Source organism: Pyxicephalus adspersus, chromosome 11 (assembly GCF_032062135.1).
Source record: "Pyxicephalus adspersus chromosome 11, UCB_Pads_2.0, whole genome shotgun sequence".
Classification (NCBI taxonomy): Eukaryota; Metazoa; Chordata; class Amphibia; order Anura; family Pyxicephalidae; genus Pyxicephalus; species Pyxicephalus adspersus.
In genome coordinates this window covers 2590708-2606835 of record NC_092868.1, presented here as the reverse complement: position 1 = coordinate 2606835, position 16128 = coordinate 2590708, and the positions used below count along the sequence as shown (strand labels likewise).

At 42.6% G+C, this 16128-nt stretch overlaps 2 protein-coding genes and 2 long non-coding RNA genes across 4 annotated transcripts; 1 reads left to right on the top strand and 3 right to left on the bottom strand.

Annotated features, from left to right (window-relative positions):
- Positions 1-2946: 2946 nt before the first annotated feature.
- LOC140340548 (uncharacterized) lies at positions 2947-3673 on the bottom strand. The gene is made up of 3 exons (XR_011922670.1): positions 3436-3673; positions 3249-3353; positions 2947-3112 (listed from the first exon to the last, which is right to left on the bottom strand). It is a non-coding gene; the product is annotated as an uncharacterized lncRNA (long non-coding RNA).
- A 508-nt stretch (positions 3674-4181) lies between these two features.
- Positions 4182-5089, bottom strand: LOC140340549 (uncharacterized). The gene is made up of 3 exons (XR_011922671.1): positions 4983-5089; positions 4458-4562; positions 4182-4270 (listed from the first exon to the last, which is right to left on the bottom strand). It is a non-coding gene; the product is annotated as an uncharacterized lncRNA (long non-coding RNA).
- A 1770-nt stretch (positions 5090-6859) lies between these two features.
- Positions 6860-10311, bottom strand: LOC140340547 (polymeric immunoglobulin receptor-like). The gene is made up of 4 exons (XM_072425818.1): positions 10202-10311; positions 9594-9729; positions 8841-9167; positions 6860-7380 (listed from the first exon to the last, which is right to left on the bottom strand). The coding sequence occupies exons 2-4, from the start codon at positions 9643-9645 to the stop codon at positions 7028-7030; spliced, it is 732 nt and encodes a 243-aa protein (XP_072281919.1). The 5' UTR covers positions 9646-9729; positions 10202-10311; the 3' UTR covers positions 6860-7027.
- Positions 10312-13462: 3151 nt separating this feature from the next.
- SELENOH (selenoprotein H) lies at positions 13463-15855 on the top strand. The gene is made up of 4 exons (XM_072425744.1): positions 13463-13621; positions 14377-14522; positions 14961-15072; positions 15693-15855. Exons 1-3 carry the CDS (start codon positions 13518-13520, stop codon positions 15059-15061), a joined length of 351 nt encoding a protein of 116 aa, XP_072281845.1. The 5' UTR covers positions 13463-13517; the 3' UTR covers positions 15062-15072; positions 15693-15855.
- The last annotated feature ends 273 nt before the right edge of the window (positions 15856-16128 follow it).

Genomic DNA, 16128 nt, shown 5'->3' with positions numbered 1-16128 from the left:
TGAGGTGCTACTTATCAGCCGGGGGGTGTTTCATCTTTCTGCATTGAATCCTTCTTACTTTTTTGGTAGGGAAGGAAGGAAGCCATGCATGTGATGCCTTATCCATCAAGCTTGTTGCACTGGAGGTGACATAGTGGGGCAGATGTTCTTGAAGAGGGGGGGGGCATCTGAAGGTCTTTGGCCGACCATAGTTGGCAAGAAGTACTATGATACACTTGTAGGTCTTTGCAAATTCAATTTGGTACGGTAGTGTAAGTGGGAATGATAGCCTTGGGGATCAAAAGTTAAGAGTTAAGATAAGGGTTAAGCCACCATTACTAAAACCGCAAGGACATACGGCACTCTACACCAACCTCGTGTGCTGTGGATACCAATTTACATCTATTTACCTAGGGCTCCATTTATAAATTATTACCCTTTCGATTCTCTAATAAAAATTTTCTTTCCTATTGTGACAGCTGTGCACTATTAATGACTGGCCACTAGGTGGCAGAACGAGTCATTGTATTAATAGGAGGCCATGCGTCAGCGGATTTCAGAGGAATTGACAGGGGGAATAATTTAGAAATAAAGCCCTTAGAGAGAATTGGCATTAAAGCACCTATGGCGGCCATAAAACAGCATATTCTTTCAACTGTGGCCCTTGTTTTTATCTTTTGTCTCTGGAGTGAAGAGACCAATAATAGGGTGGAGCCCTGAGTTATATCAGTCCAGGCTGGTTTCATTGGAGGTACCACCTGGACCCTTCAAAGCCCTTCAAGGGCCACAACCAGGAGCTTAACACAAAACAGACAATAAAATGATACAAAAGAATGTTGTCTTACCTTTTTTTCTCCGAATTTTAACACAAACGGCAAACAGAGTTGCAATAATAATGACGCAAACAAATACTAGCACCAGGATGACGATGATGTGTAAGTTCTTGCTCCCGGAAACTAGACTGTGAAAAGAGCAATTAGTGAACCGCAGCATTGGCCTCAAACCCATCAATTACCAACCCCATGGAAAATCAGCTAATGCAGTTTTTGTAAATACACAATGGGCTCTATTTCTAAATGATTCCCCTGCTAATTCACTCTAGATTCCTTTTGGTGTGTTTTGGTGTGTACAGATAGCATTTTCTATTGTGACACTTCTAAAGATTGGCCACTAGGTGGCAGAACGAGTCATTGTTTTCATAGGAACTAAAAGAATAGAGAGATTCGACCAATTGTCAGTGAGTTTTTGGCAGATTGACTCGGGGGATCATTTATAAATAGAGCCCAAAGTGTAAATTGTTAGGATGAAGATAAATGTCTCACCTTTCAGTGCTGCTTTCATTTCTTACTGAATCTGGTTGGGGACAAAGCGAAGAATTTCCTGTCCGTTGCGTTATCTCTGACATGCGTTGGATCCCCAAAGTTGTCATTGTTCTTGATTTATAAGCGGTATTGGTCCCAGTACTACTGGTGGGGTTGGTACCTATGGACAGTGTTGAACTCAGAATTGATTTTAGGCGGGGTGGGAAGAAGCTGTAGACAGATTGTGGTGCTTTTATTGTGACCCAACTCTTCAGTAACAACCCAAAAACAGCCGGGTGGTTACTGAAAAGTGCCGGGTGGTGCTCCCAGCTAAAAGGAGCCGGGGAGATCGGGATGAATATAAAATAAAAGATTAAATGCTAAATACATGATAACAAGCGAAAAGTTCTCAGTGCTACAGGGGCAGCTAAAAGGTAGTGCCCCAAATGACAAAATAGAAGGGGTGCAGAGAACTAGAGGTGGACATAGAGAGGTACAAAGAGTGCCACTGCATTTGAGTTCCATACCTTCTTCAACCACAAGGGGGCCCCTTCCAGTGGCCTAAGTCATTTGTACACAGTGGCCCATTGTTGGCTACAACCACATTTTTCTAAAATTATTGTTAGTCAATAATTTAATATTGTAACTTTTCATTTCTTTGCTGAAATACAACTTTCAGCATGCAGCTGGATTGGACCAAGCTGTGCAGAAGGTGCTGACCTTCAGATAAATCAGGAATGGGCATGAGGAGATTCTTTTGCCTGCTCAGTAATGTAAATATTCTGTATATCATTCATTCAGCAAAGTGATTATTTTGGCTTTTATATTACCAACCTGCTCTGCTGTTTGTGCTCATTACTGGGTTAAAGGACACCACACTGAATTCTGTACTTCTCTGCCCTCTGCTGGTGGATATGGGGTACAGCACTGTGGTAGGATCTGCACAAAACAGAGATTTATAGGAAACATTGATATAACTTTGATATTGATATACTGAAATATTATCAGATCACTAACCTCAGCCCTGATGCTAGCAGTGGCCTGGCTCCGAGGAAGATGAATACACCATCATGGGTGGATGTCAGTCTAGAGAAGTTGGCATCCCTAGGCAGGCTGTATTTGCATGCAGACCACCCTACCTAACAATCATATGTGATGCTGGACCTCCATTATTAAATAACTGAAATCCAATGGATAAAAGGGGTGGAGCCAGGGACAGGCTGTAACTTCAGCCAGGAAATGGGGCGGGTCTATCTGATTTGCTGCAGCTTCTGATGTACATTATGAGAAGCTCACAGTGTGCAGTGAAATCATAGCAAACCAATTCAGTCCAAGAGAAGAGCCGGTACAACTGTGCAAGACTAGAGAGAAGACAGAAGGGCAGATTTCAAATGAAGTATTGTATATCTATAAAGAGCACACCTTGGTTATCACCTGGACCAGAGGCAGAGGATGTAGCAGGTGTAGATGGTAATCTAGTCTGCCCTCTGGTGGCCACCCTTGTGTAAGACATTGTCAAGTTCTCTAGGAAAAAAAAAATGACATGGAGCTGTCACCATAATGAAACACTGGTTAATGGTTTACTGGATTCTGTTAATAATATCGTCTTCATATTGTGCAGATTTTTTTTTTTTCGTTGTTGTTAGCTTTTTTTTTGGTAGTACAACATTAGATATTAATACAGATTTACAAGAAAGTGTTATAGTTTTAAGCATGGACCTTCCAACCTTGTCTGCTGTCTGTAGAGGTTGGAGGGATAGAAGACAACCTGCTGAAATCTGTGCTGGCCTGCCCTCTGCTGGTGGATTTTGAGTTTAACACTGTAGTGGTATCTGCACAAAGCAGAAGCAACACATCTCAAATAAAGAACTGATATCTCCATATTTTGCATTTGACTGTTTATAATACACAACTGGATAATACAGATCTACAGGAAAGCATTCAAACTTATAGAATGGTCCTACCAACCTTGTCTGCTGTTTGTAGAGGTTGGAGGATTAGGGGACACCCTATGGAATGTTGTGCTGGCCTGCCCTCTGCTGGTGGGTTTTGAGTACAGCGCTGTAGTATTACCTGCATACATCAGACAATAATTAATGTTTTTACACTTGGAGCACTGATATCTTTGTATTGTGCAAAATGTGACCTCACTAACCTTGCAGGGTGACTCCGGGAGAAGGAGGAGCAGGGTGGCTGTGGCTAGAGATGGGTGAGACGGTCACACTGTCTGTACTACTGTCCTGGGTTGTATTAGTGTCTGCAAATGATTAGAAACTAATTAACCAGAATCTGTTTACAGGACAGAAATATATAACGGTGGTCATCTGTAATAAGTTATAATAGTTATATCAACTAAGAGGCGCTCTAAAGGCTCTAAAGAGACCTTGGTCACCCATTTGGATACAATGGGGTCTTCCATATACTAACCAATCATAAAAGAGCCAACATTGTGCCAATGAAAACCTTACGTATGATGTCACTCCACCATATGAACTAATCACAGCTTCCTATGACGAGACCCCACCCCTGGGCTGTTTATGGCTTATGTGTGAGTAATATGCATATAAGGATGTTTAAATGCTTACTTACGAAACAACTGTGGGGTCCCATTCAAGTCAGATTACAAGAAAGTCTTAAAGTTTTCACTATGGCTCTATCGACCTTGGGGTCTGTAGAGCTTGGAGGGATGGAGGACAACCTGCTGAATACTGTACTTCCCTGCCCTCTGATGGTGGATGTTAGGTACTGCAATGTAGTTGTATCTGAGCAAAGCAGACAATTGTATTTCATATAAAGCACTAATACAGCCATGTTTCCATAATATTGCATTACCTAATGTTCTTATGGGTTTCTAGTGTTAAAGCTTATAGTATTGACCTACCAACCTTGTCTGTTGTCTGTAGAGTTTAGAGGCTTAGAGGATGCTGTATATAATTCTGTACTCCCCTGCCCTCTGCTGGTTGATTTTGAGAACAGCACTGTAGTAGTATCTGCACAGAGCAGGAAAAATAAATTGATTATCAAAAAAAAAAAAAAAACTTCCATTTTGTGCACTAAAGTGAAATACATTATATTCTTGGTGGTTTCCATTTAGAATTCCATCTGTGCTGGTAACGAAAGAAAAAATAATATAGACCAAGAAGAAAGTGTTGGAGCTCATGGCATGGTCCTACCAACCTTGTCTACTGTCTGTAGAGTTTAGAGGTTTAGAGGACACTGTATTGAATTCTGTACTCCCCTGCCCTCTGCTGGTTGATTTTGAGAACAGCACTGTAGTTGTATCTGCACAGAGAAGTGAAAAATAATTAAAGCATTGTATCCTGCAAAAAATATGAACTTGTTAACCTTGAAGGATGTCCACGGAGGAAGAGAAAATGGGCAGAGCTGCTGTAGTTATAGATTGGTGAGACCTCACACTGTACTGCTGACTTTTTGAGCTTAGAAGGATTTAGGATCCGCTATGGAATTCTGTACTGGACTGCCCTCTGCTGGGGGATTTAGAATACAGCATTATAGTAATAGCACAGAGCAGAGGTAATACATTTTTTATAAACCTATACAATATATCCATATTGTAGATAACTTTGTAATACAAAATGTCCATGTTGGCCTTAATTTGGGATCCATTTTCTCTGGTAAAACAAGATAAGGTAATACAGATTTACAAGGAAGTGTTAAAGCTTATAGCATGGCCCTACCAACCTTGTCTGCTTTCTGTAGATGTTGAAGAGATAGAGGACACCCTATGGAATTCTGTGCTGGCCTGCCCTCTGCTGGTGGATTTTGGGTACAACACTGTAGTAGTAACTACACAAAAAAGAAACAATTACCATAATTTGAAATAAAGAACTAATATACTCATATTGTGCAAAAAATTGCATTACAAATGTCCTTGTAGGTTCCCATTGAGAGTCTTTATCCTTTGGTAATATAGGATTTTATCATACAGATCTACAAGAAACTATTAAAGCTTTTAGAACTGACCTACCAACCTTGTCTGCTGTCTGTTGATGTTGATGAGATAGAGGACACCCTATGGAATACTGTACTGGCTTGCCTTCTGCTGGTGGATTTTGGGTACAACACTGTAGTAGTACCTGCACAGAGCAGAAACAACAGCATCTCAAATAAAGAACTGATATAGCTATGTACAAAATATCCTTTTGAGTTCCAATTTAGGTACAAAATTAGATAATACAGATCTAGAAAGAAAAGAAGGTGTTAAAGCCCTGCCAACCTTGTCTGCTGTCTGTAGAATTCAGAAGGATAGTGGACACTGTAGTGAATGTTGTGCTTGGCTGCCCTCTGGTGCTGGTTTTTGAGTACAGCACTGTAGTAGTACCTGCATAGTGCAGAGACAATAATAAATGTCAATTCTCAGGAAGACCATATATCTCAGCATTGTGCACATTATTATTATTATTAGTATTATGTGGAAAACAATAAACATATTGGAATTCACTAATTTTGACCCTGAAAGAAACAGTAGCCAAGCTTTTGAAGCTTTAGACTGGTGAGATGGTAAATGCCCCTTTTTGGCACTTTGCTCAGATGGCGGTAGAGGGGGGCTGATGTGTGTGTGAGACATGAACAAACACAGGCTGAAGCATGCAGAATACTGGCAGGTTTACACGAATGATCCAAGTTCTAATTCCAACTAATCCCTCAGTAAAGATGGCGCTGTCATATTAAGGACAAGAAGTGATGGTTTTGTGTGGCAGTATATGAACTGTACCTGTAACAGGGAACCGGCCCGTCGGACTTGTACTGATGCTGTTTGCTTCTATGCTGCTGGTATAGCTGGGGTAGAGCTTGGTTGTGGCAGCTGTCATGCCAAGCAAATAGGAATGATAAATTGTGAGTCATGTGACAATATTTCATCACTTTGTAATGTTACCATTTACATAAAATCCTTACCCAACACATCGACCATGATGGACGATGACTCCACCTTCAGTCCTTCGGTGGTAATGCACCAATACGATCCGGAATCCTCCACTTCCATATGGTTCATGACAACCGTGTACGCTCTGTCGGTGGAGTTGTCAGCTGTGAGGTTTATTCTGTTTTTAAAACTTTCCTGAATGAATCCATTGGAGTCTATGAGAGGTGAACACCCGGTGGGGCTCCATTTACACCAGGAGGTCCGAGCTCCAGGGCCAAAGTCTGGGGGGACCCAACACTTGGCTTGAAGAGATCCGCTAATTGTCGTCAGCTTACTTATTATCTTTTTGCTTGGCTCTAAAAAAAATTAAAGGTTCACAAAAAACAATATAATTATGGCACACAAAAACAAACAATGGAGACATACAAGGTGACCGAATGGAGAGGCTGAAAGGGACAGGTTACCCACCGTGCATCACCAGATCCAGAGCCCACCAATAGAAGAGTCCGTTATACGGGTATAAGGTCTGTAGACGATTATGAGATACCGGAATAGCTTATCATCGCCACCTATGGACAGTTTGTGCACTACAACACACTACCTGCACACCTGACCCTCATTAATCACCTAATTTAGTCCCAATGTCTAAATAATAGTTCAGTTTTTTTGTGCAGTTGGTTTGCTTTCTGACCTTGCCCTGTCCTGGTTTTTATTTTTTCACCGGTCTGCCATGAGTCTAACCCATGTTCCTGAGCAAGCTTCTGTTCAATGTATTGGTACCGTGCTTGACTCCCCGTTAGTTAGCTTTCACAGCATGATTTGTAGTAGACATGAATTGCACATTGGAGTGTTGATTTGGGACTCAGGGACTCTTACCATTCAATATAAAGAGGTAAACATCTTTCCACTCTGAATCTTCGAGAAGCACACGCACTCCGCAATGGTAGAATCCAGAATCGGTCATTCTGAGGTCATTTACGAGTACATTGAAGCCGGTCGTATTCCTTTCTTTCTGGATCAGGACTCTCCCCCAAAAGCGACTGTTGACCTGCCCGGAACTATTGATGATGGTGTCACAGACTGCAAATTTGGTGTTGCTCAATTTACACCAGTAGAGGCTCTCATTATGAAGCGTCTGGGGAGCCGGGCAGTGAATAACGAGGGAGTCTCTGAGTTTTCCGATAAGGACTTCAGAGGAGGAAGGAACCTTTTTTCCTATAAAGATACCATGAGCCTAAACTTATCATTGCGCCAAAAAGAAATATTTACAATAATGATGAAAGGAAAAAGCACAATGAAGACAAAGTACAAAGCCAGATCCATATAGACATGGGTTGACCAATGTGGGGTGGAGGAACCTGAATGTCCTTCACAAAGCCCTGACTTCAACCCTAGTGGTCACAGATTGACGAAGACCCTTTAATGTTCCACCCTGACTGTGCCCCTGTGTACAGAACCAGCCATATAATGACAAGGTGTGACCAGTGTTGTATGGCGAAACTCCTGCATATCACCTTCAACCCTTGGGATCACATTTTCATGAAGACCCTTTTGTGTTCCCCTTAAGACTGTGGCTCAAAGCCAACTCCATGTAGAAATGTTGGTGAAGTTTAATGTTTAATATTCCAGCATGTGTACAGAGCCAGCTTCGTGAAGATATGTGTTGTCCATTGTGGTGTGGAGAACCTCAGGTGTCCTCCCCAGAGTCCTAACCTCATCCTTTGTGGTCACAGTTGGGTGAAGGCCCTTTACTGTCTCACCATGGCTGTTCCCCTGTCTACAAAACCAGCTCCATAAAGACATTGTGTCACCAGTTGGGTGTGGAGGAACTCAAAGGTCCTACACTTAACCCTTGTGGTCACAATTTAGGGAAGGCCCTTATGTATTCCCCCAAGACTCTGCCACAAAGCCATCTTCAAATACACATAGAATACCCTTTCTATTGTGGAGGAACCTTTGGCGAAGGCACTTTGGTGAAGTGTACAAAGCCAGCTCCATTTGACCATGGTATCACCAGTTTGGTTTGGAGGAACTTGGATGTCCTGCACGGAGCCCTGACCTCAACCCTACTGAATGCCAACTGTGAGCCCAATATTCTCACCCAACAGTACCTGACCTTACAAATGGGCACAAAGTCCCACAAACACCCTCTATTATCTTGGAAAAATCCTTCCACAGAAGTGGAAGATGTCATTGGTGGCAACTCCAAATTATTGTCTATGGAATTGGATGACCAACAAGCTCATATGAGTATGATGGCCAGTTGACTTTTGGTTCTACAGTGTGTGTATTAATAAAATCAGTGGCTACCACTCTCATCTTACAACAATGAGGTCCCTGGTTCAAATCTAAGCCAAGACACCATGTGCATTGAGTTTATATGTTTTTTCCAGTTTCCTCCCATATGCCAAAAACATACTGATAAGTTGTCTGACTTCCCCGAAAAATATATCCTGACTATGACCATGGTAAGGGCAAGTAATTTGTGAGTTCCTCACAAAAATGAATCTGTAAAGCCCTGCATATAATGAGCAGCTACAGACTGTTGAGATCCAAACTGGTCTGTCCTGTCCTTGTCTGCCGTTGTGTTCTACAACAGACAATGAATGGGCCCTTTTGATTCTCCTTCCCTTATCATAGCATACTAAAACACATGACATTGAATTGGAGCTCACCTTGCGAGATGGTCACATTCACAACATAATAGTGAAAATTGTTTTTGTTTCCAATGCCACATCGATATATTCCAGTATCTTTCTGTTGAAGATTTGTTATATTAATGGTGAAGTGATTCCTGAAGTCTTGCAGGCTTTGATTCCCATACTTTTGGTTGACATATGGAGTGGTGGATACGACGGTGTAACAATCAGCTCTTTGCTCCTTGCACCAATACTTCCTGCTATGGATGTTTGCAGGTATGGGATCGTAGTAACACGACACCGTCACTGATCCCCCAAGTGGTCCAGTCACTTGTTTTGGCCCAAAAAGGTACCCGGAGGCCACTGTGTAACCAAAACACATCAAGAAAAAGGTATCAATTGGACTTCTTATGACAACACTCTGGTGATAGTGTAGGTCAGTGTTTCTCAACTAGAGTTCTGTGGAACCTTGGGGTTCCTCTAGAGGTTGCTAGGGATTCCTTGAGCCATGACCAATTTGGACTTCTCACCACTGACCAATATTCTTCTGTAGGGGTGACATTCTTCCCATTGATAGCAAAAATGATCATTGGTCTGGAGTTCAAGATCCATTGGTCAAGGACTGGAGGAGCCCTAATGGTTCCATGGAACCCTGGTTGAGAAACCTTGGTGTAGAGTAACAAAACAAAGAGTAAGATCAGAAGACAACATATTGTCCACCTTTTCTTGTTACTTTGTATAACTTTTTGGTACTTTCCACAAAGTACCATTTGGGTTCTTATAGCTCACCTTGAATGAGTAAAGACCAGGCGATGAGATCAGACAGGATTGCTGCCATCATTGTGGATGAGCCCCAGACCTTTAGACCCTAATTTCAGTTCCTTGCCGAAAAGAAGGAAGTTGTGGACGATCAGTTTTCTGAGATCTAAAATTATAAAAAATGAAACTCAACAATTATCAAACATGCTGAAGATTAGACGTCTGCAGAGATTGTGCCAAGAACTTCTTTGTATGATCCTCCAAATGTGGCACCAAGGGACTGTCCCTTTTCTTAACCACATCTCAATGTTTCGAGAAGGAGAGATGGATTCATCACTTTGATGGCAATTTGGGCACACAAATCCAGGAACCTTTGGAGGACTTCATTAAAAGTCGCATTATGGGGAGCACCTGTACCCGACTTATCCTATGGCTTCCTTACTTATCCACAAACCAACTAAGAAGGTCCTTCATTAGACAAAGCCAGCTCCATAGGGCAATGGTGGAGGGAGAACCATCACAAACTAAGTGCTCCTGTAGGGGTCAGGGAATGAATCTGTCTGGATGGAGTTTGTTCATTCAAAATATGTAAGCAGGACAGTGGGAAGATTTTAGGCAGCCCCCCCTTTAGGACTTACCTTGTACTGCAGAGTGATCTCCTTCAGGCCCTATTGATGGATGCCTTTAGGTTGATGCCAAGCTCCTGCCGTGGTCCAAAGATTGGCCGGCGACTCTCTTGGAGGAGTTGCGAGGACGGAATATCTGCAGACTTCACTCTAAGAATGTCCAGGCTTCATGAAACGTGTCACGTGTTCGCATTACTGAACAATTGGGAAATGAAAGTCCCCATAACGTAGTCATCACTTCTCCTTAGGATTCTTCTCTTTTTAGGTTAATGAATGAAAGAAAGACGATTAATAAACAATGAATTCGGTTGTTAATGATAATAATCGCATATAAACTTCATAATTCTGTATTAAATCAATACAGAGGTTGGAAATCAGGGTTTTTCCAAAAGGGGTTTTGGTAGAAGTCCCCAGTGGTTCTGCCCCCTGAGGCCACCAAGGTATCTAAATCATATTTGCCCATTGGTACGTTTGGAGTTCTTCCATTGGCTACTGCTGATTACCACTGGGTGGATTGGCACGCCAGCTTAAAGTTCCCTCTGTTCATCTCAGCAGTGCCAAAAGGGCCCTGTTTAGGATAGGGAAAACTGGGCAATTGCCCAGGGGTCCCACCTTCTCCAGAGTCCCAATGGACATATTAGCTGGGAGCTGCAATGCTGGGCATTAAAGCCCCTTTGTGCTTCCCCAGCAGCATGATCATGGGGGTAAGTTATAGGCATGATGGGACCCCAGGGCCAGTTTTAGGGTAAGGGACAGTTGCCCACTGCCCTCTCCTCCCACTGCAGGGGTAACTGTTATCTCGAGTGCTGTGCTCTTAGGGCCCTCCGTTTATATTTGCCTGGGGCCACATTTTGTTTGCAATGATTAAGGTTAAGTTTTAGGGCAAGGGACAATTGTCTTTTGCCCTCTCCTTCTCAATGGCCCCAAGTGACAGAATAGCAGGGGTAACTGGTACTTAGAGTGCTGTGCATTTAGGGTCCCCACTTCATATTTGCCACAATTTGTCTGCAAGTACTCTGAGACTGTTTTAAGGTAAGGGGAATTGCTCATTGTCCTCACCTTCTCCATGGCAGAATGACAGGGGTAACAAGAACCTGAAATGCTGTGCATTTAGGGACCTAAATTCATATTTGCCTGGGGCGCCAGTTGGTTTTGTCCAAAAGTAGTTTTCGGACAGCAACAAAATATGCAACAATATTGTTCTCGCTGAGCACCAATGTAAATTGTGAGAATTTTTTGCTTCTGCCATTCGTTGCCACACTGTGAGCTGCGGATCACATAATAGACTGAGGGGTTCCAGGAGATTTTATCATTTATCGGAGCCCATTACCATTAATGTGCTGCAGCAACGATAACCCAGCCAGCCAGTAATGCATTGCATGCTGCAGAGCAATTTATACCTAACGGCTCCCCAATGCACCTTTCCAGGGCGTTTCTCTGCACCGCATGGCGATGGGTTATAGTGCATTGCTGGGTGCTGCTGAAATGAATGCAGGTTGCATTGGCCAACCCATTGAAATGCGTGGGCTGCCCTCATGCGATGCATGGTAAAGTGTGCATGGGCCCTATGGGGTTCTTATGGGTAAAGAGGTTCAGGAGGGACACCGAAAGAACAACTAAAGGTTCATCGCCCCTGACATCAGCCGCGCTTTAATCGCATGCATTTAACGCACATCACGCATGCTTTTCAGTTGAAGTACACCTACAAATGCGAGCATGCGATGTCCTTTCTGCAATAAAACAAATTGTTGATAATTTTCCCCATAATTTACACTGAGCTGTATATGTACAATGCAGTCTATGATCCCTGCATACCTGGCTGCCAGCTGAATGAACTCCTGCATGTGCAGGAATTGCATCATTGCAGTCTGGCCAATCACAATGCTGGAAGAAGTTAGGATAAAGGAGCTTTTAATTCCCATTGCACTTCCATAGCTCTCATCTAGAACCAATTGATGCAAGAATTTGCAATGTATTCTGCTGCATGCATGGGGAGTACATTGGTCGCATTTTATAGATCCGTCATTACCACCCTTCAATATGCATTCAATATATTCCATGCACAGGTCCTTGTTAGTCATTGATTTGCCTTTTTCTACTAAAATGCACCAGGCTGAGATGTTATCAGTCTGCTGCAGGCAGGAACAAGCATTGCCTCAGTCTCTCCTGCAGTGATCAGACTGCAACATTATAACACAAGGTGATAAGGTGCAGCAGGGGCGAAGGTTTGGCAGAGAATAGTAAACCCTGAAAGATGCCCAATTACAGATGGTTCCGTTCTTCTGGAGGAGCAAGGCATTGCCAGGGTCATGTGACCTCTAAGAGCCAATCAATACATTCTGCACCTTCCATAAAATCTGATTGTTGGGTTCGCTTTAAATGAAGACAATTGCAGCACAGAGCGAATAAAAAGGAACTCAGCGACCTCAATAGTTTCTATTGTCAGCTCCGAATTCCCATCACCGACACGTTTCATAGGAAGGATTAAGATTAGAGATCTCTGGGTACAAAGGTTCCCATTCATTGGAGCGTTTCTGAGAAATTTTGGAACCACATCGGGGGAGGGGGGCTTCCATAGACAACAAGGGGACATCTTTATAAATGTCAATGGGTGCAAAATGTCTCAAAGCAACCAATCAGAGAGGGGATTGGTTTTATATGAGGGCTCCGCAAGAGAATGGGTACAGAATGGCCCCCATCAGGGCTGAACCTTATAGAATTCTGCCCCTGTCTGATTGGTTACTTCGGGTTACTTTCCATTACACATTATGACATGCATTATATTTAATGTCGGTGCCGGCCCAGCTCCCATGCCTCTCCCTTCACCTCCTTACATGACCTTTTTTATTGCTGTAGAAAAGGGGCCAATGGCAATACTATAAAGTGACAGCTGATTTTATATATTAAAGCTTAAAGTAAGATGCAAAAAGTTTTCAATGTTGGCTTCCATTTGGGGGAATGGGGCCACCTCTGCACTCCTCTGCCTATCATTTATATGTATGCACATTTATTATGAAAGAAATAAGGAGATGTTCTATGTCAACGGAGCCCAGATCTGATTTTGTTTGTTTGTGTTAAATAGTCTTCCTCTTTCTGCTTCCAGGAACATGCAGGCTCTTGAAGGTTGGCTAGAGTCAGATGTGCAGTAATTACCTCCCACCACCAGATGGCAAGCGCTCACATTCCCCACGGCAAGAAGATTGCGCTCCACTTTTTCTTCGCCTGGGGGCGCCCTATCTCCATTTCACTTATCGCTGTAGTGACGTCGATCAGGTAATAAGGCGGGAAAAGTGTCGGGAGCGCGCATAGAGAGCGGAGTTCTGTAGCAATGGCGACACGTGGGAGGAAGAGAAAATTGGACGAAGAGGCCGAGAAAGGAAAAAAGGAGAAGGCTGAGAGCCCTGCCGGGGATAGAATCGTCATTGAGCACTGGTGAGGCTCCCCAGCTACCATGGCAGCGCTATAGAAGGCTCTCTGTGTTATATAAATATTCTGGTCGCCGCTTCCACTGACTTATTCTGTGTAGAACAAAAATAGAGATATATATATATATATATATATCTGTTTCCATAGTGACATTTTGTGTTTTTTTTTAATCTTTTGAATACAGAAATCTTTATTTATATCGTGTCTGATGCATATTTAGTGTGTTAGAATAGATATAAATCTGTCTCCATGGTGACATTTTTGTCTTTTTATAAAGAAATCTTTGTTTATACCTTGTCCTGACACATATACAGTGTGTTTAGAGTAGATATACTGAAAAATCTGTTTTTATGGTAATCTTTTGTTTGTTGTTTTGAATTATAAAATCTTTATTTAAATGATGCTCTAACATATAATTTTTTTTTCTTTTAATCTTTATTATTTTTCAATCATACCAGCGTTTATATTCTGCAAACTTAATTTTTAGCACTTGTTTTCATTGTATTGCCTGCCATCATTTGCACTATAGTAATAAATATGGTGGCAGTACCCCCTGGTATTGGAATGTTGGTGGCCCCCAATGGGCTGCAGCATTGGTGGTAGGGCCCTTGTTGGACTGTCCTGACTTTTACACAGCTCTGCCACACAGCACATTTAAATCAGCATGGCACATCGTCCCACCAGGACCTTCACAGCACTCTTACATGCCCAAGGTGATTGTTTCTCTCTGCTCCAATATATATTTTTATTTATCCTTGCAGTACCAGTTGACGAGTTTATGGCCGGGCGGCGAATGGTCTGAAGGATGCCATCTTATCCAGTTTTCCAGAAATGGTGATTGAGCTGAACCCCAACAAACCCCGAAGAGGGAGCTTTGAGGTGACTCTGCACCATGAGGATGGAAAAAGTAAGACCAAACTTATATGTCCATAACAGCTGTCCTGTCATTGGTTCAATAAGTTCAGGATTGTTGAAGTTGGGAGGAGTTTTGTACAGTGGGCGGGACAACCAGTGAAGATTTGCATTTAAATGTTTAGAAATGCCCACTATGGTACTGCCACACCTCCAAATAGCATTTTTAATTTGCATAACTCCTCCCATTAGCCAGCCAACTTGTTTGCGCTCAGGCTGAGGAAGCTATATGCTGCCACCTGCTGGCCTTTCCCAGTATCTATGATCTGTCATCATTCCAGAGAAAACCAGACATTGGGTGATGATGCTGCTGGCTCTAAAATAAGGAATGTTATGGGCACAGAAAGTTTTTATGCATTTAATTTACTTGTTAAAACAGGGAAAGTCAGGATTTTTTTCACTTTTTTTTTTTTATTATTTTTGTTTCCAACAGGTATGGAAATCTGGACAGGGATTAAAAAGGGTCCCCCTCGCAAGCTGAAGTTTCCTGACCCCCTGGAGATTGTCTCCTCTGTGAAGAAAGCTATGCAGTAGTTACACTCCAGGTTTGTTATTGGCATACCTTCGAATGTAGAATACCCTTAGTGCCCCAAGTCAAGGGAAGGATAGGTGTATCTGTTATGGCTGTATGACCAAGATCCACAGTTACTCCTAACACCAAGGGGGTCACTTTTATTAGAAATCATGTGATGAAAGGTACAATAAGCATCATTAAAGACTGGGGGAAGGGAATTGCAGACTAGACTCCTATTCCAGGAGACTGCCGGCTGCATTACAGCCACTTTACAGATCGATCCTTTCACGTTTCTGCTCCCTGTGATGAAAGATTAGAAGATGATAGCACAGAATAGAAAACATGGTGTCTGCAGGGATAACAATACAAAAGGCTGCATCTTGGAGTGGCTATACCATGGAGGGAGTGGGGTTCTGTAGTCCTGAAAGAACAATGTAGATAAGTCTGCACAGAAAGTTATTTGCTCTGGATTTCTGCCAGGATCAACAGGAATGCTTTACATCTAGTAAACAGATGATAAAAGACCAAAAGGGGAAGCAAATAAAGGAAGTAGTATTGGCACAAAGATGTTGGCATACGAACATAAACAAGATAACAATTTGATGCAACTCACCAACTTGACCATATAATGAACTTTGTTTTCCTCCCCAGAGTTCTTCCTGGGCCTGGCACTAATGATGGGATGTAGCCAATGGGATGACCCGTTACATCGCTGAGAATTGGCCAGCGAAGGAGGGACACTGCGGATGTGTGATGATACTGAGCACTTGGGAATGTTTTATGGTGGTTTACAAATAAAGTTTTCTTTTTGTGATTTTTCGGTGTTTGTTGTTGTAATGGAAACGTAAATCGTTCTTTCAATAAGGATACTGGGAAAAATATGCAGCTTGGGGATTTATTCTGCTCGAGTGTCTGACAGGATTAGAAACTGCAGCAAATCACATAGACCCCACTTCCCCCACCCCCCATGGAGGATGTCAAGATTTATGTTGGCATGACTGGGCCTCACCTCTTGCACATGCAGCCTACCTGAATAGAACCTTGCAAGCAGCTTTGATATTTACATAACTCCTCCCATGACATGAAC